This window comes from Eucalyptus grandis, chromosome 2, assembly GCF_016545825.1.
Source record: "Eucalyptus grandis isolate ANBG69807.140 chromosome 2, ASM1654582v1, whole genome shotgun sequence".
In the NCBI taxonomy this organism is placed as follows: domain Eukaryota; kingdom Viridiplantae; phylum Streptophyta; class Magnoliopsida; order Myrtales; family Myrtaceae; genus Eucalyptus; species Eucalyptus grandis.
Genome location: NC_052613.1, coordinates 34,791,966 through 34,817,633, shown reverse-complemented (window position 1 = coordinate 34,817,633; position 25,668 = coordinate 34,791,966). Strand labels below are relative to the sequence as shown.

General features: G+C 41.4%; 3 protein-coding genes across 3 annotated transcripts; all 3 read left to right on the top strand.

Moving 5' to 3' along the window:
- The first annotated feature begins 1,127 nt into the window (after positions 1-1,127).
- On the top strand, positions 1,128-5,480 carry LOC104435004. The gene is made up of 2 exons (XM_010047839.3): positions 1,128-1,873; positions 3,165-5,480. Exons 1-2 carry the CDS (start codon positions 1,193-1,195, stop codon positions 3,801-3,803), a joined length of 1,320 nt encoding a protein of 439 aa, XP_010046141.2. The 5' UTR covers positions 1,128-1,192; the 3' UTR covers positions 3,804-5,480.
- LOC120290672 (protein FAR1-RELATED SEQUENCE 7-like) lies at positions 3,981-5,129 on the top strand. Its single transcript, XM_039307025.1, has one exon. The coding sequence runs from the start codon at positions 3,981-3,983 to the stop codon at positions 5,127-5,129; it is 1,149 nt and encodes a 382-aa protein (XP_039162959.1).
- An 8,050-nt stretch (positions 5,481-13,530) lies between the features above and the next one.
- On the top strand, positions 13,531-16,586 carry LOC104430887 (protein FAR1-RELATED SEQUENCE 3). The gene is made up of 2 exons (XM_039306180.1): positions 13,531-14,366; positions 14,554-16,586. Exons 1-2 carry the CDS (start codon positions 14,049-14,051, stop codon positions 16,390-16,392), a joined length of 2,157 nt encoding a protein of 718 aa, XP_039162114.1. The 5' UTR covers positions 13,531-14,048; the 3' UTR covers positions 16,393-16,586.
- Positions 16,587-25,668: the final 9,082 nt, after the last annotated feature.

Sequence of the window (25,668 nt, the reverse complement as noted above, 5' to 3'; positions counted from 1 at the left end):
GGTGATTGGTTCCTGGTTTGGTCCGATTCCACCCAAGAATCAGGAACTAGATTGGGAGGATCGATCCCACTTTTCAAGACTCTAGACCAGACCGGTTGATCTTGGAATCGAGAATCGGACCAAACCAACCGGTCTAGTCTGGTCCAGTCCGGTCCGGTTCCAATGAACCATTACTTATTTTCATTTCATTTAACAAAAAAGAGAGCGAGGCGTTGGGGCAAGGCACTTGAAGGAGGAAGAGAGCCGAGCGTCCGAGGGAGTGAGGTGTGAGGCGAGATGTTGCAGCAAGGCACTCGGAGGAGGAAGAGAGCTAAGTGTCCAAAAGCGCGAGGTGTGAGGCAGGACGTTGCGACGAGGCACTCAAAGGAAGAGAGATGAGCATCAGAGCAAGTGGGGCGTGAGGTGAGGTGTTGGGGGCAAGGTGTCGAGCGAGCAAGAGGGGACAGGTTACGGTTTTGAGAGAGAAAGGCAAAGTGAGACTTGCGGTAATTGCCGCTGAATTGGATTGCAAAATTTGGGAAAATGGAATTGATGTGATGGCTTTCGTGGATTAGAGCAGAAACTAAAAAACCAGAGACAGGGGTTTAGGTTTCAAGAGGGAAAGGGTAAGTGAGAATTGCAATAGTTGAAAATGAAAATATGATGTAATAGTTACTGTAGGTTAGTTCAAAAGAGGAGAAGGATTAGCTTTGAGTTATAAGAGGAAAAATGAATCTGATGGTAATGGGTATTGTAGATTAGTTCATAAACTATATATAGATATAAATGGTCGGTCCGATCGATCCGGTTCCGACCCTAAAACTAAGAATTCACCGGTTCTAAAATAGTAACCTAAGACCGGATCGAGACTCTCTAGAATTGCTCAAAACCAACCGATTTGGTCCGGTCCGGCCGATTTTCAGTTCAGGCGGTTTCCGTTGCACACCCATGATCCCATGATGAGACGTCAAATATAAAGCTCGTTCCGATTCACGCGTGAATATACTCGTACATGTGGCGTAACGGACGAACCTTCCTAGATTTTTCCCCCGTTTTGCCCCCTTTTTTTTTATGGCAGGAGTGGGGGTGGTTTTTATATTTTTTTTAAGGTTTGGGGGTGCGAATGGTCCAGTCGACACACTCCTCTCTCACTCCTCTCTCTCTCTCGCTCGCTCTTTCTCTCTCCTCTCTCTCTCTCGCTAGCTCGCAAGAAATGGATGTGGATGACTTCTGTCGCGAACTCTGGGAAGGAATGGATCCGTCGGAAATTTTAAAAATCCTCGAGTATAGAGAACCGTTGAACCTCAGTCACAGGGAGGACATTGTGGATGGAGCGAACACCGAACCAACAGATCCCAATCCTCCTGCGGCTGTTTTCGCTGAGGCGGCGGCAGCGGAGGTAGAGAACCAGAGAGCATCCGTTCTCGGCCTTGGAGAACCGAGGGTCTTCTGTCCCGGAGACAACGCTGTGGAAGAAGCGAACACTGAACAAACAGAGCCTCTTCCTTCTGCGGCTGGTCCGGCAGCGGCACAGGCCCAGAGCCCTCTCTTCCCTGACTTCTACCTCGGCACGATCACAGCTGAAAAGGAGGCCATGGCTAATCTGGACCGCGAGTTCGAGTCCCAGAACGCCATCGAAGTCTACTTCTCCAACTCCGACCAGCAACCAGGGGTCGAGCACACAGCGAATGATAGGAATCGGGCCGATAATGATTTCGAGGAGGCAATGGCGACTCATGAATATGGCTCCAACAACCTCGCGGACTCCAGGATCTCTGGCATCCACCGTGGCAACCAGAGAGCCGGCAACACCGAGACTGTGGTCTCAAGCCAGCTGTGCAGCACTCAGTCTTACAACCCTGGGAAAGATGAGCTCGATCGCTTCAGGAACCAGGTAATCAACCGTCTCCAATTTCAGCAATACTTTTTTTTTTTCATTGCAATCTAGGCCATCCATTTGGTTTTGCTTGTTAATGGGCAACCGGACCACGAATTTGCTGTAGAAGACCATCTATTTTGCACTTATGTAGTATTTTTAGAAAAATCAAATCCAATAATATTCAAGATAAAAGAAATTTATGGGGTTATTGACTGCGTGGTATCTCGCCGGAGATGTGGGCGAATACGAGAATCTTGAGGCGGTAAGGGAGGCGGGGAAGAGTTTAGGTAGAGGGACTTGAGGTTTTTTTTTTTTTTTTTTTTTTTTGACAAGAGAGGGACTTGAGGTTGACTAGGCCACAGAAGTCGGGGACATTGCCGGAGATGGAATCGTCCTTAAGGCTGATGACGTGAAGCTGGCCGAGCCGGTACAGGTTCTTCCCGTCCAACGTGTCGGTCAAGTTCAAGGACTCAAGGACGAGCTTGGGGATACGACCGTTCTTGCAGTCTCTAACCCCAGCCGGTGCCGACGCGTTCGGGTTCACTTCTCGCCAGGGCAGCGAGTTGAGAGGTCGACGGCAAACTTGAGAGCAAGTAGAGCCTCGGCGTCGCCTGATCTGACGGTGGGAACGAGGCCGGATAGAGGGAGGAACAAGAGCAAGAGGAGAGAGCAGTACCCCCAAAGGAAAGACCCCATTTTTCGAATCTTGATCGATGTGCTATAGTTAGATCAGTGTGGATCGGTCTTGAAGGAGGACAAAATTGGGTTTTTCAGATTTGTCACTGTGAAGAAGAAGAAGACCAAATGTTTGTCGCAATATGATTCATTATGATATGGGTAGAGAGAGAGAGAAGACCCGTCGATTTGGGTCACTTTCAGAAAAGCTAAATACCGACCAAAAAAAAAAAGCTAAATAAATAAATAAACACCAGAAGTTGTGGTTGCAAAGAGGGGATGAGAGAGAGGGGAGTGAGCTCTCTCTCTCTCTCTCTCTCTGTGCCCTGTGCAGGATTATTGGAACTAGATAACGCCCAGTAAATACCTAGCAAAAAAATAAAAAGAAAACGAGAAAAGGAATAAAAAGCCATGAAAAATGGAAATGCAGAAAGAGGAATGTTGCGCTCCGGCTAAACTTTAATAGGTAGTTAAAGTCAATTAATGTATTCTTTTTTTTAAATCATGCATATACATTAGATTTCTCAAGAAGACAAAATCATCGACTAGCCATTCAGCCATTTCTTTGTACTGAAACTCCATATTGTTCTCTTCATTTATATCAAATTCATTCTTGTGCTGGAATCAACAGGAACATAGCTTGATCAATCACAAATTGAGTCAGGGAGCATCTTGCTCCACATTGCCCGAGGCGATTGGCGACGAAGATGAAGCGCAGTCTACTTCTGCTAATATAGATGGAGAGGAGCTCGTGTCTGATCTGGGGGTGCCGAGAGTGGGGCTGGAGTTCTGTTCAGAGGAGGCGGTATATAATTTTTACAACAAGTATGCTAAACAAACGGGTTTCAGGGTGAGAAAGGGAAAACCACAACGCTCGAGATTAAACAAGGACACCATCACAGGAAAGTACTTCTTGTGCTCTTGCCAAGGCCACAAGTCCAAAAAGCAGATCGAAAAGCAGACGCTGTACAAAAGACGGGACACGAGAACAGGCTGTGAAGCTAACATCAAGTGTGTGGTAAGTGATGGAATGTGGAAGATCTCAAAGGTTGTTCTCGAGCATAATCACAGTCTCGAGGGATGTCTCGCTATCACCCATGGGAGAGCGGACGATTCATGTGCTACGATGACTCATTCGACGGACAAGACTGTGGACGAAGTTAGGACAGTTGGAGAGCAGGCTCTTGTTTCCGATGTTGATTCTAGTGATGTCCCCCAGGCACGTGGAAAATTCACCCAATGCTTGAGCATAAGGATACTCAAGACTTAATTGATCACTTCAAGAATAGGCAGATTGAAGATCCTTCCTTTTTTTACACGGCACAAGTAAAAGCGGCATCTGGCATGGCGAATTTTTTTTTGGAGGGATAGCCGGTCTAAGATCGATTACGAGCATTTCGGAGATGTTTTGGTCCTGGACACAAGAACTGAGATAAAAAAGTATGGCATGATCTGTGCAGTATTTTGGGGACTTAATAATCACCGGCAGCGCATCATATTCGGATGTGCTTTCTTGGTCGATCAAACTGTGGGTTCATTAAATTGGTTGCTCCGGAGTTTCGTCGAAGTAAGCTGTCACAAACCGAAGACGATTATTACTGAAGTCAGTGAAGAAATTGCCGATGCCTTAAGGGTAGTCTTGCCAGAGACAGCCCATTGTTTGCAATTTTGGTCTATCTTGAACGGTTTTAAGAACTTGTCTACTTTGAGTGATCGAGCCAGTGTCGGCAACCTCTTCAGGGACTGCGTCTTCCATGTCCACTCGCAGGTAGAATTCGAGTTTAAATGGAATTCTTTTATAGGAAAGTACAAGCTACATGAAAATAGGTGGTTTGCTTCTTTGTATGGAATGCGTGAGAAATGGTCTCATGCGTTCACAAAGAACGTGTTCTCAGCTGGCCTCATCTCGATACAAAACAATGAGGATGCTCGTGCTATTTTTGGGAATCTCTCCTGCAAGACCATGACACTATCCCAATTTGCACAACAGTGTGAAAAGATGGCCGAGCACATGCGTCGGAAAGAATTTCTGGAGGACATGCGTTGCGAGAAAATCTCGGCGAATTTGCAATCCAAGAATCCGGTAGAGAAAGAAGCTGAACGCTTGTATACTAAACCGATCTTCAACATGTTTCAAAAGGAGTTGAGCAATATCCTATCACTGTCAATTGAAGAAATCGGGGGCAAGGCGACTCTTCGTGAGTTTAAATTGACCGAACAAGGCAGCATGAACATAGACACTGTCAAGTTTGATCCTTCCAATTCAACATTGGTATGTAGCTGTGGGAAGTTCGAGTCAGTCGGTATTTTATGCTTTCATGCTTTGAAAGTACTCAATTTTATGAATATATTCAATATACCGTCTCGTTACTTACTGAAACGATGGACGAAATCTGCCAAAGACAGCCTTCCACTGGACAGCCCCCGCACAGGCACTGCACGTGACGGAGGTCCTGATAATTTGTTTATGGGTGAGTTTATGCGACAGGCTTTGCATGTCGCCTATATGTCTGTAAATAAGAAGAGGAAGAGAAAAGCTATGGCGATCATGAAATCTGCATTGGAGGACATTGCCAAGGTTCCGAAGACAGAATAAGTTACGGTTGCTCTTGACAATTCAGATGCTAACGATGACATGGGTCAGACCATTTGGAATTATTCCTCAGATCACAACTCGAGCAGGACAACGTAGCTAAATCTGGGATGAGATGTTCGAGAGTGAAACGCGAAGTTTGAAGGCCATGGACCAGCTGGAAACCGAAGAGAGGTTTAGTCTTTTCCTTACCAATTTGTTTCTCAAGTTCACTGCCCCGTGTCTGCACTTCCACATTAGAATGCATTATCTCAGTAGGATTAGTCTTCTTCTCTTATAGTAACCATTATTACCAATTAAGAACGACAAATAGGTATTACTCATTGGTTTAAAACATGAACTCTTCTTTTGCCTTAAGTGGATACGCTGGACAATCGAATAGAGGATTGACACAATCAAGTCCAAAACGTGCCTACGTACGGGCTCGGAGCCTCCAAAGTCCATGTCTGACTGACTTTCGAAACTTGCAGATTGACATGAAAGAGGCATATCAATATTTAGGATAGCGGTCAATGCATGAATTCAATAGCCAATCGTTCGTTTCCCAGTTATGTTTTTGTGGCTGCCCTCAACAAATAATTCAACTTCATATATCGTGAATCATGTTGTGAACGCTTCCTGTCGATGAAAGCATCCCACAAATGTCAGCGAATGGATTCGTGGGGCGGGCATCGTGAGAATTCCGCCTTCATTGTGACACTTTTCTGTTTTCTTGTGATTCGTCTATGAATCTTGCCCGGTCCAAGCGTGTTTTAAGGGATAAACAAAATACTCATGGTACTCCTGGCCTGGGAAAGTAAAACTTTAGCCCGGTTGTCAAAGGATAAACTGAACGAAAAGGCACGGCCCGCAACGTTGATATTTAGTCCTGCTCCTCCCATGCCTTCTGCCTTGGCCGGTCGATCATCAACTCGAAATTGAAAATGCTTTGGTGCTGAGCGAGCTGCATCCGGACCTCCCGGGTTTGTGGATTATCTGCTCCCTAAATCCTAACCACTTCCCAAATTACATAAAAGTTTTCCAATGGTTTAAAGCAAGCACGGAAAAGAAACTCGTCGCACTTGGTGTTCATGCTTATTCACACTCCAAGTCCTATAAGCATGTCCTCCTTCCTCCTCTCGGTGAAATGCATTGTCTAACCATCACAGATAATTTCAGTAGTCACCCTTCCCAAATGAGAAGGGAAGGTAGGGAATTTGATTCTCCACTTGCTCAATGGTTGGGTTGGGGAAATTTAATTTTATGTATGGAACTCGATTTTCATGCTTAGCAAAGAAGTGGAGCAAAAATATGAAAGTAAATTAAGAGTTAGAGTAGGATAGATAAAAAAAAAAAAAATGTGCACATTTTTCTCTTTCTCTTGGGCTCCTCACACCTGCACGAAGCACTTATTTCTTTTGTTCTTGTTGCTTTTTGACTTTCGACTTCTTTTTTTCCTTTTAATGTTAGCTGAGCACCACAAATGAGCCAGACCCCCGACCAACAGAATGACATTATTGAACATGTTACACAATTGCAATGCATTTGGCTTGTAAAATTAATGTTGCGAATATATATCTATCTTCCTTCTCTTTATTCGCCTCTCTTCTAGTGATGATGAAGCCAAAATCATAAGCAATATAGTAAACTCTTCCATCGTTCTAACCTAATACGTCATGGCTTCCGTTGACCGGCAGCTCTCTCTCTCTCTCTCTCTCTCTCTCTCTCTCTCTCTCTGAGCAAGAGTTGGAGTTGCAAAAACTAAATCCAATAAAGTAAAAAGGTAATTTTTGGGTCGAAAGAAGAAAAGGTAATTCAATAAGAAATATTTATTACTTTCAAATACTCCTTAAAACAAAAAGGTAATGAGGGTATTATTAACAATAATGCTTAAATACGGACCGTGACTCGTGCAGAGAGTGATGGGCCATTACCAACCACAAATTTGCACCTGGAACCTTATCTTTTTTGTCTAGTTCTTGTGATGCAAAACTAAGAAACAATTCCTTGAAGTCTGCAAACTTGTTAGGCAAAGAATGTGTAAATAAGTTATACAATGACTTTTCATCCTTTTATTAATTCACAACTTTTTAAAAACTATTTTTTTTAAAGATTCATGACATATGAAAATACACAAAATCATAATTATCTAGTGACTAACCAAATATATTGGATGTGTTTGAATAAAACTTTTTTACCTCAGCACTTTTTTTCTTTTCGTACGGCTCCACTTTCTCAATGCTAACCAACTTTTGACTTTTTTTTTTTTAAAACTTGTACGGTAATACTTTAAAATTCCATTAATTTAGGCTAAATTACATATGCGATTACTAACTTGATTTTCATTGTACTGATTAACAAATAAATCTTTTTGTGCCTACATAATATTTCATAATATCACAAACATGAAAGTATTTGTTTCATGTGCGTCGTTTCCATGTTTTACTTATAACTTCATTTCTTTGTTGTTGTGTCCAAACAATATATATGGTAGGTGAGGCTTTTATTTTTCCCTTGAAAGCCGGTTCCATGGGATATTATGTGACCAGGAAGGCACCGTTATTGGGGAAAGAGCGACGGAGCCGTTACTATAGCATCGCTCTATTATTAACGTAATGTATAAGAAATATTTATCATTTCCAAATATTCTTAAAGAGAAAAAGAAAAATATTCTAACACGCGCCCTCCTCTTCTCTTAAGGAAAGATAGAAGATGGATGAGGAGATCATTAATGTAATCAATAATGCTTACCTGAATCAATATTCGCATACGAATCTCGTTTGGAGATTAATGAAACAAACTAGGAGCATTCATTTAATGAAGTAGGTCATAACTGATATCAAAGGAGAGTTTGACAAATCGAATCTCTTAATGCGCACATCCGAATTAACAACACGGTCAGGCATCCCCCATCTAAGGCCTAAATGAGCCGTCGCCTAAAGTAAAAAAACATTACTAGTTTGGATCGATGGGGCAGATGATCTCAAATTCATCGGTCTGGTCGACAAAATTATACATCGTGTTAAAACTACAGAAAAAGCAACCACCGAGCGACCTATTGCACAGAGTACAACATGCCGGGTTTAGACCGGAAGGTCGCTTTCTTGGTCAACGGACGCCGCGCCAGACAAGAGCAAGTTTCCACGCGCTGTCCCGGTCTTGGATGATGTACTGATCTTGCACTTAAGAAGCATGGAGCACACGAGTGCCCCAGCTCCCACGGAGAGAAAGATGTATCCTACATAGGAATACGCGGTCCATGAGCCGAGCAGAATCAGGGTAACCAGAGACGCCAACGACAATGACCCGAGCAACAGCGTCGTACGCTCGAGCGCTTGGCCACAGACACCGAGGAGAGACGAATCGGGAAGGTACGCATTCTTCAGAAGATAGGCGAGGCAGCTCACGAGCAAGCAGGCGATGCTGAAGCCCATGGTCAACGGGTGTGTCCTATATGGAGAAGCGCCAGCCCCGCCATACTTCAACTGGACTAGGTTTAGGAAGATCGGCGTGAAACAGAGAACGACAGGGTTGATTTTGTTGGAAACGGTCCGTTCGTCTTGGGCCGACCATGAGTGGTAGTGATAGCAGTTTGAGTGCCTGTTCGATACGAGTGAAATGTTTGCGAATACTACTCTAGGACCTTGAGCATTTGGGCCCGATGATCTCGGAAAGCTAGCCATTCGAGGTGGGGATATAGAATATTTGAATTTGGTTAATTTGGGATATGTGTGGAGCCAGGAAGATGAAACAAAAAGGAAATCGAAGAGGGAAGCGAGTTCTGTGCAAAACAAGTCGATGAACATATATATAGACCATTGATGGAGCATGAAGTTTGGTACTAATTCTTAAGAAAATTACTTGGATGATATAAATTCGAGCACAGCAAGAAGATGGGTGGGGTGTGAATCAGATGGGTATGACCATTGAGGTAGCCGGACAAATGCACTATGCAAAGTAGGTGGTCTTTCCAAAAACAAGGGAAACATGCACTTCCCTAAATAGGGAAAGATCACTCTTTTTTTCTTGAGGTGAAGTGTCGCCCGAGGTCTTTATACTTTAGTCCAGAAAATTAAAAAATGTCCATCTTTATATTTTTTTCAAAATCATTCCTATGCTTTTTAAAAACTGTCATTAGTCAGTAATAATTAATCCAGGGATGGAATATACTGACGCAGCCTATAAAAATTTACTAACTTGGCTTTATGCCATTTAGAAATATGTTGACTTGGAATAATTTTTTTTATCTTCTTCTTTATCCACTTAAACCCCATCAAATCCAAACAAAAACCCACAAAATCTAATATTCCCACCCATGCAAAACCCTCAAGCGGCCGCGGTCACGAGCACAGTGAAGCTCCAGCCACCATGGCTCCGAGCTTGACGAAGCTTGAGTGGGCATGACTATAAGCTCGAAGAAGCTTCGGACATTGCGGCTGCAAGGTCACGAAGCTTGAGTGGCCATGGTCGAGCTGGACTAAACTCGAACAATTATGGCTGAGCTAAACGGAACTCAAGCAGCCATGGCAGTTGAAGGCGAGCAAGAAACTCTAGCGCCATGGCCGCGAGCTGGAAGAAACTCCCACACTATGGCCACAAGCTCAACGAAGCCCCAGACGCTATGGTCACGGGCTCAACAGAGTATGGTGCGCGCTCATCCTGTCAATTGCATACTTGGTACAGTCATGCACGATCATGTCGCATCATTATATACTACTGCTACGTCATCTTGGGCTATTGGTGACGTAATTGTTAAATCCATTTCACTATCATTTTGCAACGTTATTATGTTTTCTATGTATACCATATAGGGGTAATTGGTTTTAAGATGGATATGTTTCAGAATTAGAGCCCGGAACTTATCTTATTTGTCTTAAAAGCAATCTTGAAACCTACTATGTTTGTTTGGTCCTATCCAAGATCAACTTGGGAATTGGTTTTTTTTCTTCTTCTTCTTTTTTCTATATTGTGCAAATAGCTGTTATAGCAAAATAATATAAGCAACAAAACAACTCAAGATAAAAAAATCGATACAAAACAAAAATGAATTTAAACCATAGAGAAGTTAAGCTCATTTAAGAATAATGAATAATAAATAATCTTCTTTCAACTTAAAAAAAAACATGTTCCAATAGGTTCCCAAAAGAATTGGTAGGTTGAACACCCTGAATTAGGAACCTACTCACATAGTACCAGTTCCAAAAATTTGGAATCAAGAACGAATCTATTTCCACTTGAACCAACAACGGGACCTATTTATATGGGTGGTCTAGTCTAGTTCTAGGGTAGAATTGGATTGGTTGCACAGCCATAATGTCATCTTAAATATGGTACTCACACATGCTAGTAGATCTGTATCTCAATCGTCTCTCTCATCATGTTTAAAGGCCTAATTTCTTAAAGGAAAAAGTGTCGGAAAAGTTTTGAATCTATTAATTGGCGGCAATATAATCCTAAACCTTTTGACTCGGTATCAATTCAGTCCTAAACCTTTTAATGGTGCCAAATTTGTTTGAAACCTTTTGAACTAGTGCTAATTTAGTCCTAAATATTTTGATTCAATACTAATTCAATCCTTCCGGCTAATTCAAAGCACCGTTGGCGCTAACATGGGTAATTTTTAATTATTTTTTCGTTTCTTCTTTCCTTCATTTCTTCTTCCTTTAGGCAATGGCTGACCATCGTAGTGGCCAAGCAGGTTGGCCTCACTTGACCTAGGCAAGGCCAAGCCCTGGTGAGAGTTGGCCTCGCCGAATTTGGCCTAGGTGAGGGTAGCCCTCACCCAAGCCAGGGTGAGGGCCCTTGCCTAAGCTAGATTTGGCGAGGCCGACCATCGCTAAGGCTTAGCCTCGCCCTAGCGAGGCCAGCCTGGCCAACCATCGCCTATTGGTGGTCGACCATCGCCTAAAGAAAGAAGAAAGGAAGGAAAGTAAAAGAAATCAGAAATTTTTTTAAAAAAAACTATTAAAAATTATCACGTCAGCACTACTATGCCATGTAAATCGATCGGCGTCTGTATTCCCTCTCCATCCCCCATAAACACTCCCCTCTTTCTCTCCCTCTCCCACCTAAGAAGTGAAAATCACGAAGGAGGAAAATCATGAAGGAGGGGACCCATCATCCAGTCGGAGGAAGAGACCCGGACCACCAATCAATCTGCTCCGCTTCCCTCACTCCACTTCTCCCATTATTAGAAATTAGAATAGGTCAGATTTGTTTGTTAGTGCTTTTTTTTAAAGGGGAGGACGAAGTTTATCGGGAGGGGGAAAGGAAGAGAAGGGCAGAAAATGTCAGCAACGCAGGAGACGATGGAAAAGTAACGCAGGCAGGGAGAGAGAGGAGGGGGTGCTTCGATATTTCTACAAAGCGGGACTCGTATGGTACATCTCCCCATAATTCCGAACACTCTCACTCTCTCCTCTCTACCCCCTCTCTCTCTCTCTCTTCATCTCCCCCCCCCTCTTTCTCTCTCTACCGCTCTCCCTCCCTTCTCCCTCTCCTCTACCCCCTCTCTCTCTTCTTCTCCCCCCCCCTCTTTCTCTCTCTACCGCTCTCCCTCCCTTCTCCCTCTCCTCTCTCTACCGCTCTCCCTCCCTTCTGCCTCTCCTCTACCCCCCCTCTCTCTCTCTCTCTTCATCTCCCCCCTCTTTCTCTCTCTACCGCTCTCCCTCCCTTCTCCCTCTCCTCTGCCCCTCACTCTCTCCTACTCCCCGTACGAACACACCCCTCTCCCTCCTTCTCTCTCCGCATAAACACCCTCCCCTCTCTCCATCTCCCCATACGAACACACCCCCTCCCTCTCCCTCTCCCGTCTGAAAAGTGAGAAGTAAAAATCATGGAGGAGGGGACCCACCCAGACCACCTATCGGCTCCGCTTCCCTCACTACACCTCTCCCGTAATTAGCATCCCGCAATTGAACTAATCTTTTACCCATTGTGTTCATCCAACTTACTGACGTCGTGGGAAGAGCAGATCATGATTCCTTCTGCCTCATCCATGGCAACTTATTACTCATGGCCGATGTCATGGACATCTGCTTATCTAACGACGACGCTTTGGAGGCGGCGACGGCTAGTCCTGAACGTTGCTCCAACCACCACCTCTCGGTCTACGGCATCCACCATCGCCAACTGCAGATCCCGCAACGCTGAGGCACGGCGAGCAGCGGTCGCTCTTTAGGAATGGTATGCGATGCACCTTTTTCGTTTGTTTGCTTTACCTTTTCATTTAAAATAAAGAAATCTCATTGCCACGGGCCATGGGCAGCGACGAAGATAAATTGTCCTCTACTTCTAGCGTTATTATAGACGGAGAGGAGCTCAAGTCCGATCCCAGGTGCCGAGAGTGGGGATGAAGTTCGATTGAGAAGTTATAATTTTTACTGCAGCTACGCAAAACAAGCCGGTTTCAATGTGAGAAGAGAAAAAACAGAATACTATGCACGCATAATTGTTCATGATTTTGATTTTAAGTATTTTAATCTAAGTAAGTACTGATATCGATAAGTGATATGTGACATGACACAATATATGGTTTTAAAAAAAAATATTTAACATATTATGACACATTGTATATTAAATATATATTTTTATACATATATAATAAATTATCATTTTTATGATTATTTTAATTAAATTAATTTTATTCAAATTCACAATTAAATAAATAATAAAAAAATCTAGAATGAATTTATACTAAAAATATTAATTCATTATTTATTAATGTTATTTGTTATTTCAATTTGATAAATTCAACTCCATTCAAATAATCCATAAAACTTAGAAAAAAAAAAACTTGAAAGTGAATTGCGTATTATAGGAAGTGAGAGTTAGAATAAAGAGAACATTACATTTTCTTCTTTTTCTATTTATTTTTTTATTAGTGTTTTTTTATTATCACATTTATACATTTTAATTCTTCATTTATTGAAAATTTTTAAAATTGACTTAGCGTATCGGAATTCCGACTTGAGTGTTGGAGAGTGTCCGGAAAATTAATTAGATGTCAGATTCCAACACGTGTTGATCGAGCATCAAGACACACAAAGTCTCTCGGAAAATGTTTGTGCTTCCTAGATTCTAACCTTGTTTGAACATGGTGTGACGGTTAGAATAGCTGTGGATGAGTTTAGATGCATGTTAAGGAATTCTAGAAATTCAGAGTTTTGCGATGAAACAGAGGATGGCTGATGGGACTCCGGGAGGCAACGGCATGGTTCGTTCCGACGGATAGAGAGAAGTCCGAGGGAAGAGAGAGAGAGGCCTTCTCTGAATTTTTTTTAGAAAATGTAAAGAAGATGAGGTTTTCTCAGGAGGGAGGGAGAGAAGAGAGTGGGAGGGAAGACAAAGGCCTCTCCTCTTTGACCATTTTAGAAAAAGTAAAGCGGAGGATCAAGTTTTTCGGGAGAGAAGGGAGGACGGAGAATGTCGACAACGGAGGGATGGTGGAAAAGTAATGGAGTGACAGAGGAGAGGGTGTTCCAAAATGTGGCGAAATGGAATCTGTATGGTGCGCGTGACGACATTTAAGTGCACTACCCTCGTGCTAACTTTTTTCCAACGTGCTGACTCAGCAAGACTGGCCTCTGCAGTATTTTTTCACTTTCAAATCCCTTAAATCCTCAGACGAGACAAAGAATCCCCTAATTCCATAATGTCTCTCTCTCGTCTCTCTCCATCTCCCCTGCCTAAAAACACCCCCTCCTCTCTCCCCGCGTAAGCCCGCCCGGGCATAAACATCGCTATCCCTCTCCCTCTCTCACCTGTTCACTTATTTAAGCATAAACAAACTCGCGTAAGGGCCATAACGAGAATAGTTTTCTTGAATTAGAATTAGTCTTCTCCTTTTCTCCTCTCTCCCTAAACACACTGGTAGTTATACGTCGTTGACTCGTAGTGCTCTACTGAGAAGGCGCGTCCCGAGATTTTCAGGAGGGCTAAGAAATGGATTCCCGCCACTCCTTTCACGGAGGCGACGCGGTGCAAACAGAAAGTTATGCTTTTGAGGCTGCAATCCTGGCAGCGACCCACGAAATGAATCGGTCGGACTTTTATTACGGAGGGAACCGCTTAGAAGGAACCCAGGCAGCGGGGTATTCTGCAGCTGCGGCCCAGATCGCTTTAAATTTTGACAGCTCCAACAGCTCAGACTACCCTACGGATGACGACCTCCAAGTCTTGGTTTCCGACATCGAGGAGGACGGAACAGATGTTGCAGAGATGCCGGCCTCTGGCCAGCTAGGCAGCGGTCACCCTTCTGGGGTATGTGATACAGCAATTTTTTGATTGTTTTATTCCCAAAATTTCCCATGTTTCGATTTCTGGGAGAATCATAGACTAGCCATTCAGTGATTTCCATCTACTGAAACTCCATTTTATTCTTTTTTCCATATCCAATTCAATCTTGTCCTGGAAACAACATGACTGGACCAATTATGAATCGAGTCAGGGAGCGCCTTGCTCGACATTGCTGCAGCATATCGGATACAGAGATGGAACGCAATCTACTTCCCGTGCTAATATAGAAAGAGAGGAGCTTGAGTCCGACCCTGGGGTGCCAAGAGAGGGGATGCAGTTTGATAAAGAAGAGGCGGCATTTAATTTTTATGAGCAGTACGGGAAACAAGCCGGTTTCTGTATAAAGAGGGGAAAAATAGAGTACGAGAGATCGGACAAGGGACAAATCAAGGGGAAGTACTTCTTCTGCAAAGAGATGCCGACGCAGGGCACGAGAAAAACTTGTGAGGCTAAGATCCGGTGCAAGGTTGAGGGTGGAAAGTGGAGGATCTCGAAGGTCGTTCTCGAGCATAGTCACGGTCTTGCGGGACATTTCGCTGGCGACCAGGAGGCAGTGGAAGATTCGCCTGCCGCAAGGGCTCCTTCGACAGGCGAGTATGAGGCCGAACCTACTTTAATTTCGAATGTGGGTTGTAGTGGCGTCTCGCGAGGCACAGGGAGGAATCCCTCAATGGCTCAGGACTTAATTGATAGCTTCAAGAGTATGCAGACGGAAGATTCTCACTTTTTCTACACAGTGCAATTAGAAGCGGCACAAGGCATGGCGAATTTTTTCTGGAGGGATGGCCAGTCCATGGTGGATTACGAGCATTTCGGGGATGTTCTAATCCTGGACACAAGAACTACAATCAACATCTACAACATGATCTGTGCAGCGTTTTGGGGACTTAATCATCATCGGCAGCGCATCATATTCGGATATGCTTTCTTGGTCGATCAAGGCGTGGATTCATTCAAGTGGTTGCTCCAAAGCTTCCTCGGAGCGATGAGGGGGAAGAAACCGGAGACCATCATTACTGAAGTCAGCGAAGAAATTGCAGAAGCCTTAAAAGTGGTCTTGCCAGGGACATTCCACCGTCTGCCATATTGGTCTATTTTGAACAGTGACCGTACCGATGTCAATGACCTCCTCAGCGAGTGCATCTTCAATGTCCAGTTGCCAAATGAATTCGATTCGAAGTGGAATGCCCTCTTAGCGAGGTGCAACCCGCATGAAAAGAAGCAATTTACTTCTCTGTATGAAATGCGTAAGAAATGGTCTCTTCCGTTCACGAAAATAGTGTTCTCAGCCGGCCTACTCTCAATACAAAACAACGAGGATTCTTGTCCTGTGTTTGAGAATCTCTCCTGGGAGACGAGTTTGCCCCAAATTGCTCACCGATGTAAAATGGTGGCCAAGCACCTGCGCAGCAGAGAATTTGAGGAAGACGAGTTCTGTGAGACGACCGCGGCGGTGGATTTGGAATCCAGGAGCCCTATGGAGAAACAAGCCAAATGCTTATATACTAGACCGATTTTCGAGATGTTCCAAAAGGAGCTGATTAATAGCCTATCACTGGCGATCAGAGTAAGCAACGACAGGGAAACGTTTGAGTTGACTGAACAAGACAGCAAGAAAATTGCCACCGTCAAGGTTAATCGTACCGATTTGACATTAGCATGTAGCTGTGGGAAGTTCAAGTCGGTAGGTATTCTCTGTTATCATGTCTTGAAAGTATACAATTACTATAATATTTTTGAGATACCGTCCTGCTACTTGTCGAAACGATGGATGAAATCTGCCAAAGACCGTCTGCCGATTGACACCCCCAGTGCAAACACAGTACAGGACAGTGGTGCTTCATCTAGGAGGGAATATATGCGAGAGGCTTTGCATGTCTCACATGGACACGGATTTAAGAAGAGGGAGAGGATACCATTGAGGGCTTGGAGAATGGAAGAAACGGAAGGCCATTCGGAGGGTATCGATGATGATGCTGTAGAACCATGACAAGAGTGAAATGCCAAAGTTCATCCAGAAACCGGCCACTTATCTCTCTGCTTTGTTTTTGGTTTCATCGGTAAATACAGTAGTGATTGCGTGCTTGGGTAAAAGAGATGGATGTTACAAAGTCATACTTGCAAATTATTGCAATATGGCGTTTTTAGTATGTTCGAACGCAATTCGCTCTTTTAAATCTCTAATTGAAATATTCTTTTACATCAAGTTAGAGTTCCTGCGACCACATTTGGCAAGTGATTTGCGTGCTATTGTGTGATTTGCGCTTTGGAAAACCGCAAGTGAGAAACTATCAACGCACATGCTGGTGCATTACTTCGCATCCTCGACAACCTGTTAGGGTTTGGGTTCCAATGCGATGGAATATGCGGGTACACTGAACAAAGAGGTGCTGACTTCAACCATGATTCGTAGTCCTGCTCCTCCCAGCTATACTGCCTTGGCGGGTCTATATTACTGCTCGACGTTGAGATGTACGCAGACCTTTGGGTCTGTGGATTCTCTGTTTCGAAAATCCTAACAACTTCCCGAATCACATAAAGCTTTCTAATTGTTTAAAATAAGCACGCGAAAGTGACGCCTCGTGCTTGGTGTTCTTGCTCGCTTACCCTCCTCAAGTCTAATCAGCATATCCTCCCACGTGTTAAAAAAAAAATACATCGCTAACGATCATTACAATGGCATAGTGTTGCGTCCCATGTTAAACGAATGAATGAAAGAGGAATCACGGTAACTTTTGAACTTGACATTCCGGCACTTGGAATGTTAGGTTGAAGAACAACTGTTGAAGAAGAAAACAAGCGTTGGATTCCGAGACCAGACTTGATCTTCTGGTACATAAATGCTAAAGCAATAAATCCAAGAGAAAGATAAAAAGGCAGATAGATGTTTCCAGTGGAAGGAAGTTCTCTCTCCTTCAACCCCTCGAGCTCTCGAATCTCCCTATATAAGTGGGGAAGCTCCGGTTGGGAGGCACATCGTGCAGAGCAGCTCTCGAAAGTTTGTGAGGACATAGCCTGAGAGCTTGAGTTTACTAGCAAAGAGATGAGGCCAAGAGGACCCGGAGGACAACCGCCAGGGTGGGGCCCTCCTCCGCCGGGGCCGCCAGGATTTCTCTGTGGCTTTTGCGACGTGATAGGTTCTTGGTATGTGAATGTTGGTTTCCCTTTGTGAGGATGCGCAATGCATGTCAACTGTTAGTAAGATGATTATTTTTAGGAGTTCTAAGTAACAACATATGGACCTGATCAAGTTTTTAAAAGGCTCAAGGAAGAAATAAGGAGGAAGAAGGCCCTAGCAATTGTGGAGTAAACCAAACAGATTTGTAGTTTTTTTCATTCAAGAAAACCAACCAGATTTCAACAATGTGATTGTAAGTAAAGAAGATGAAATCATTATACATTTGAAATATGTGACGTCTCGAGATTTTTGGTCTGTCAAAATGCCAATGACACAATAGAGCACGCTCAACCTAGGAATTTCTATTCACCTTAGATTCCACATAAATCATCAATATATTTTGGAGGCTTGAATAGTGGGATTATATGTTAAAATGTGTTTTACCGATAGATGCCACATTTACTTGTCTGCTCCGAGTTCCATATTTCTCTGCTTCAGGGAAGCTCAAGAACTTTGCTTAATGTCAATATCGAATCACTGCCGTTCAAAGCGAAGCGAACTGAGTTTTATTTTTCGTTCTGTGATGCTTCAAACAGCTTGAGCTCGTTGTGCTGTTGCTTGTTGATACGAGAGTGTTTTGGCAGGCCTCTCGGACCACCAGGCCCCCCTGGACCTGCCGGCCCATTTGGACCACCTTGCCGCTGAGCTCTCGTGCTGTGCTGGTTCGACCACAGAGGACCGCTCACAACCAGTGCCTCCCATCTCTGGTTTTCTTGTCCAGTGGGCAATGCATTAATCAGACTCCGTTTCTTCGTAGGAAGAGAGCAACTTGCTTGCGCATCTCATGTCCGAAGTCCGTTCGCAGTTCCATCAGCACATTCATGTGAACTGTCTATGGGAATCCTCTGTTTTCAATGATCAGTTATCTTTTTATTTATTTATCACATAATGTACTGATAGACAATAGGAATAAAAGCTCATACGAAATACATACAATTATCTCGCGATTCTGAAATGTGTAAACAAAATCCGACATCATCAAAATATATCGAAGTCCGATCCTAAGAGCAGGGACAATCGGATATGGCGTTTCAAGGGAAGTCCCCATTGCATTTTATTTTTTTCATAAATAGATCTTAACACAAACTCTCTGAGACACTTCTTCTCCCGAGGCTTTAACCAAATGGCCTATGTTCGCCCAATAGGAACACATCTTCCATCTTTTCTAAGAGTCATGCTCGAGATGCTCTAGTGGAAGGCATTGACATAGACAATTTAGGAGCCTCCTCTAATACCATTTGCTATGGTCCAAGTTGATTGGCCTTGGTCGTGGACCATGCAACACCGGCAAGCCGATTCACCAGGCAAGCTTTCCTTTTCGAGGATGATTCCCATGGCTTATATGCTGTGATGCTTCATTGTGACCAACCATTTCATGTCTCCCATCAACTTGAGCAACTCTATATCTTGAGCAGGGAGTATCTCGATTAAATATAACAACTAATTTTGGTATGTCATGACCATATAATTCATTTCTTAAGTTCGCTGCCCCATGTGGGCACTTCCACATTAGAATGCATTATCTCAATAGGATTAGTCTTCTCTTGTAGTCACTAGTATTTCCAATTGCCAACGACTAATATAAATATTGTTGCTTAGTCCAAAACATGAACTCTTTTTATGCCTTAAATTGGATACGCTCAACAATCAATTAGAGGATTGACCCACTCATGTCCAAATCGTACCCATGTATGCTTGACAATCGAAACATGCATACTAACACAAAAGAGGTAATTGGCATATTAATATTTAGGATTGTGGTCGGTGCAAGAATTCAATAGCCAATCATTTCATTTCTAAGACTTCCCTTAACAAATCATTTTACTTCATATGTCGTGAATCATGTCTTAAACACTTCAAATCATACCTACACGCCATCAAATATTGTAAATGATATGGTGAATATAATCGACTCTATTAGTAGAATCACCAAATAATTGATGAAATATAATAAAATTTTGAATTTCATGTCTTTTTATATCCAATCATATCTTAATTAGTAATATAGACGATCAAACGTAGTCTAAATGTACCAATCTCTTGTTGGCTTTTTTTTTTACCAAACTCTTGTTGACTTAGCAAGACAAGGCTATATAATATATATATATATATATATATATATATATTTTTTTTCCTGTTGGAATATTTTTTTAATTTTCATGATCTCCGAATTTCGTACATTCTCTCTTTTCTCTCTCGTCTCTCTCTTCGCCTCAACACCCCGCCGTCTCCCTCTCGTCTCTCTCTCTCTTCCCCCTTAAACACTCCCCTCTAAGAAGTAAAAATCATGAAGGAGGGGACCCACCGGTCACCTCCCAGTCAAAAGAAGAGAGATCAGATCACCAATCAATCCGCTCCGCTTCCCTCACTCCACTTCTCCCATAGTTAGCATAGGTCAGACTTGTGACACGATCTAAAATTTATGCTTTTTCCTTTTTAAATTAGCGAGGGGCTTTATTTTTTGTGAACATTTTATAAAACTTAAAGAGGAGGACGAAGTTTATCGGGAGGGAGAAAAGAAGGGCAGAAAAAGTCAGCAGCAACGCAGGAGGCGATGGAAAATCAACGGAGGGAGTGAGTGGAAGGGGGTGTTTCGATATTTCTGCAAAGTGGGACCCGGACGGCACATCTCATAATTCCGAACATTCTCTTTCTCTCCGTTTCCCACCCTACGAAATATCGATACTCTTCAAAAATTTTCGTGTCGTATCCGACACTCTAACACGCTCCGACACACGATCAACGAGTGTTGAGAAATTTGACACGTGATTAACTCTTCTCGACATACGAGTTCGAAATTCCGATATATAATTCCGACACATATAGGATCAATTTTAAAAAAAAATTAATACTTAAGGGATTAAAATATAAGTATATGAAAAAATAATGAAAATAACAAAAATAAAGAGGAAAGAAGAAAATTATTACTCTCAAGTTTCTCACTTATAAGTTTTGACCTTTCCGAGAGTAATGATGGAATGCCCATCTTCTCGCCGGCATCACTCCGTTGCTCCCATAAATTTAAAGTTGTGATTTTTATTTTTATTTTTGCTTCTTTTCGATGCCTGCAAGTTACCTCTTTTAATCTATGACATTGGCTTGTGAGTTATCTCTCACATTTTCCATAGGCAAATTTAGTTATTTCCTTTTCTTTTGGTTGTACTTTGAAAGTTTTTGTCCTGAATTTTCATTTTTCTCAAATCTTATTTTGCAGAGGAGCTTCAAGCCAGTCTATATCATGACCTCCGAACTTTGTTTAGGATTATAAAAAATTTCACTAATGTCCGACAAGTGTAAGAATATAGGATATATTCCTTCAAATTTACTCTTTTGTGTTTGCAATTTTTGAATTTCTCATTAAATTTCTGTCAAATTAAAAGAATGAATGATATTAATAAATTTTTGATTAATATTTTTAGTATAAATTAATTTTATGCTATTTTTATTATTTATTTATCTTTGTATTTATATATAAATATATATATTTAATATATAAAGTGTCGGAACGTGTCGAAATTCTCTATTTTTTTTTAAAATGACGTGTCGGTGTATCATATCACGTGTCACATATCTATGTCGATGCCACCCAAAAAAAAAAAAAAAAAAAAAAATCTCTCCCCCCCAAAAAAAAAAAGCCTGTCTCGCCTCTCTCGCCTCTCTCCATGTCCCCGCATAAGCCCACCTCTCCCTCTCCCATCCCCATCTGAGAAATCATGGAGGAAGGGACCCACCCAGACCATCTATCGGCTCCGCTTCCCTCAAACACCTCTTCCATAATTAGCATCCCCCAATTTTACTATTCTTTTACCCATTGTGTTCATCCAACCTACTGACGTCGTGGGAAGAGCAGATCATGACTCTTTCCGCGGCTGCCGCCCTCGGATTCGGCCCCGTCCATAGCGACTTGTTACTCATGGCCGATGTCATGGACAGCTGCTTATCTAGCGATGACGCTTTGGATTGCGGACGAAGTTAGGGCGGTTGGAGAGCGAGCTCTTGTTTCCGACATGGATCACACACGTAAGAAAGTCCCAAATCTTTCATTATGCTTGACATAACTGTCACTATATTAAGGATGAGTATGGTTTTGAGGTGGAACTGAAACCCAATTTAGTTCCAAGTTCTATTGAGACCTTGTTCAGTTCTTGATTTCAAACTTTATAGCACCTTTGGTTCCTAGTGGATCGAGAATTGGAACCAACAAAACCCTAAAATAGAAATTGACTTAGGATTGGATAAGTGATGTTTATACTTTTTTATATTGTAATTCTTCTATATATCTAATAAGTGAATATTTTATTTAATGTACTCTTTCTTTTTAGATATTGATTGTCTTAATAAAGAGATTATCATCACTATATAGAATTTACGAGTTGAAGTACAATGAATATATGGAATGAGGCTTTCTAATAATGACTTTAGTTTAATTAATAGTAATTTTAATTTAAAACTATTATTAAATTATTAACAATATTTGTTGTTTCTTTTGATTTTAGGTAGTTAGAATTTGGAGTAATTTTTCATGAATGATTGAGCATTGAAGTTCTATAATTTAGGTTTTATGTTACGTGTTTTGAACTTTTATTATTTATTTATTTTTATGTGTTCATCTTTTATGGCTTGTTGCTATTGAAAAATATGAAACTTTCATTTTTGTTATTATGTTCACTTTCATTTTGCTTAACTAAAAATGAAACCAAAAAAGAAGAAGAAGAGGAAATTGGTCAGTTCAATATTAGATTCGCTCTCGATGATATGAAGCTGGAGCTAGCGGGCTTCTCTATCCTAGGCACATCAACTACTCTCTATGCATTAGCCTCTCAACTCGTTTCACTTGAAGGAATTGATTGTGGATTATAGGTAGGGGTGAGCAGCGGTCTAGGGTCAACACTGGACCAACCCTGGACTGGCCCAACCCTACCGGTCCTAGTCCGGTTCCCAAGGGGATTGGGTCGGTTCTTGGTCCTAGAATCCAGGACCAACACTATGCGGGTTGGTCCTTGGTCCTAAAAGTTTTAGGTCGGTCAAACCCTGGACCAACCCTGTATATTATATTATATTATTTATAATTATTTTATACATTCAAACCTAAATAAAATGTCTGTTATATTATATTATATTGAAACGTTCTATCAATAGCACTAATAGTAATTTCAATTTAAAACTTTTGTTGAGTATTAATTATGTGTCGTTTGTTTTGTTTTTAGGTGTTTAGAAGTTCAAGTGAATTAACAAGATGTGAAGTTATATATTCATGGTTTATATTAAATATTTTGAACTTTTTATGGTTTAATTGTATTTTACTAATGAATTTCAACTACACTTTGCTTTTCAATTTGTGTGAAATGGTAGAAGTTTTTGAAGAGTAAAGTAGTACTGCCGTTGCTACGGTGATTTGCTAGTTAAGTGGTGTGAAGCTCATTTTTTGGTTGAGTGGACTCTACATGATCAAATGCTAGTCAAGTGGTGTGAAGTTCATTTTTTGGTTGAGTGGACTCTATATGATCAAATGCAGGAAAACGCTTTTGCATATAGTGTTATGAATATTAAAGATAGATGATTACAAGAATTTTCCATCTTGTCCCATATCTCAATGAGTGGTTAGCAGGTACGAAATTTCTATTATTGTGTCATCTTAAATTTGCTAAATATGTATTGGTATTTATAGTTTAGTTGCACAATGCTGCATTGTCGATGGATGTGTAATTTGAATTTGTAGGTTTGTTTTTTTAGGGAGTATAAAAAATAAGACGAAAAAAATTATCGATCGGTCCTAAGTTGACCCTGGAACCGGACCGAACCCATTGGGTCGGTCCGATCCTTGGTCCCAGGCTCAATAGGGTCGGTCCTTGGTCCTAAAAATTGAGGACCGACACTGTATGGGTTGGTCCTAGGGTTAGGGGGTGGCCCGGACCAATCCAGACCATGCTCACCCCTAATTATAGGAATTCCTCCATGAATCGACTGAGTAGTGGACTCCAAAGCTCTCGAACATTTACTATACGTCTTTATGGAGTGATATCATAAGTCTTCAATTTCAAATTCAATATACGATATACAAAAAATATCAAAAGTGGATTATTTTTTCAACGGGACTTTCTACATGTCAGATTAACCAAAAATATTAAATCAACAATAATAAATCAACCATTAATGATCCATTCTATTGATCAATCTTTATCAAATCAAACATTAATGTCCTCATTCTATCAACTAATCTTATTCTTAATATCTAACCATGGTCACGCTTGACAACCGTGATAAAGGCAATCAAGTTTTCTCCTCTTGGCTAGGTCTCCACATATATCAAATACTGGTTTGGCCTAGAAAAATGTACTAACAATACTATGCATGCTTACTTCCTCAATGGGTTCTAATCATGGTGACATGAGCAATAATCCACTAATATTATTCTCAAATACCTTACAAATAAAATCTAGAATTTATCTCAAAACTCAGGCTCACTAACCAGAATATATAACTTTTTGTGATTCAATATATCAAATAAAGTACCTTATATAAACCGTATTCATGAATCAGGAATTTTGCATAATTCTTTCATAAAAAGGTTTGGCAAATCACTTGTAGGCATAGAGGAGCTCAAGTTCGATCCCCAGGTGCCGAGAGTGGGGATGGTAAAGTTATGCAGTTTAGGGACAATATTGAATAATTTCATATAGTTAAAATTCAAGGACCACATTACATATTAAGTTAAAATTCAAAGACCATATTGAACAAATTAAAAGTTCAAGGATTATATTGCACATCTAGCCAAAGTTTAGGACCATTTGTGTCATTTACCCTTATATTAATTAATCAAAAAATAATATCAAAATCCAAGTAAAACTCTACTTTAACTAGAGACTAAATTAAACTATGCTTATGTGTCAATAAAATGACTTTTATGCGCTAACGAAGAAACTCATTTATAGCTAATGTTCATCTTTATCCATCACACCAACTTGCATAAGAAACTTTAAAAATTCACTTTGATCAATCCACAATTTAGAATCGATTTTCATTAAATACCTATAGCTCCACAATGCCCAAAACTATAATCTCCTATAAATACGCAACTTAACAACTCTCCAATCGAATCTCTCAATTCAAAATGGACATAACTTCGAATTTATGACCTAACTTCAAAAAATACTTCAATGAGACAAACAACAAGTTCGATCACTTACTAGGCACTGCGAAATAAAGCTAATCCGCCTTACGAGGTTCCCGTGGCGTATATGCACAAGCTTTCTCTCTCCTCTTTTTCCCTTCTTCGGTTTTGTCATAGCTGTTTTCCTCTTCTTCTTTTACGCTTCGATGCACCATCTGTTGAAGAAGAAAGGAAAACGGGTTGGGGCTTGGGCTTTAGCAAACATGGACTGGGTTTTTTTTTGTTTTTTTCTTAAGCCCATCTATTACGGGAACTTCTGTTGGCGGCCTTCTCTCTGCCCCCTAACCTCTCTCTTAGTTTTTGTGTGCAAACTCTAAGCATAAAATGGGAAGTTGTAATTCCAGGAAAATTACACTTTTATCAATTCAGTTATAGATATTTTAATTTTATCAATTGAGTCTATTTGGCCAATCTTAACTGAAAATTGCCAATGTGGACGGGCAGTGCTAACATAACAATTTTAAATAATATTTTTAGTTTTTTTTATGATTTTTGTTTTTAACTTTTCTTTGCCTTTTATTTTTCATTTTTTGAGGTAGGGCCGTCAAAGGTTGCCGGCCGACCCTCGTGGGCCTTGGGTGAGGGCCTCACTCAAAATTGGCCAAGACCGCAATGCCCCCACCAGATTTGGCAAGGTGAGAGCTTGGCGGCCTTCGCTGACCCCAGCTAAGGGTAGTGACCTTGCTCATGGCCATTGCCTAGCTAGATCCAACGAGGGTTAGGCCGATGCCCCTCACCAACCTTCTCCAAAAAAAAAAAAAAAAAACTAAGAAAAGGAAAAAAATATTAAAAAATTCAAAAAATTATTAAAATATCATTAAATATTATATAAAAAGTGCCACGTCAATGCTGCCTATCCACGTCAATAATTTCCGATCAAAATTAGTCGGGCAAAAAATGAAAACATTTAGGACTCA

Bases quoted from the DNA above. Each gene is read 5' to 3' on its own strand.
- LOC104435004 (XM_010047839.3), top strand. From the start codon at position 1,193: ATGGATGTGGATGACTTCTGTCGCGAACTCTGGGAAGGAATGGATCCG. The intron at 1,874-3,164 runs GTAATCAACCGT...TGGAATCAACAG, and splicing joins TCGATCGCTTCAGGAACCAG to GAACATAGCTTGATCAATCA.
- LOC120290672 (XM_039307025.1), top strand. From the start codon at position 3,981: ATGATCTGTGCAGTATTTTGGGGACTTAATAATCACCGGCAGCGCATC.
- LOC104430887 (XM_039306180.1), top strand. From the start codon at position 14,049: ATGGATTCCCGCCACTCCTTTCACGGAGGCGACGCGGTGCAAACAGAA. The intron at 14,367-14,553 runs GTATGTGATACA...GAATCGAGTCAG, and splicing joins GCAGCGGTCACCCTTCTGGG to GGAGCGCCTTGCTCGACATT.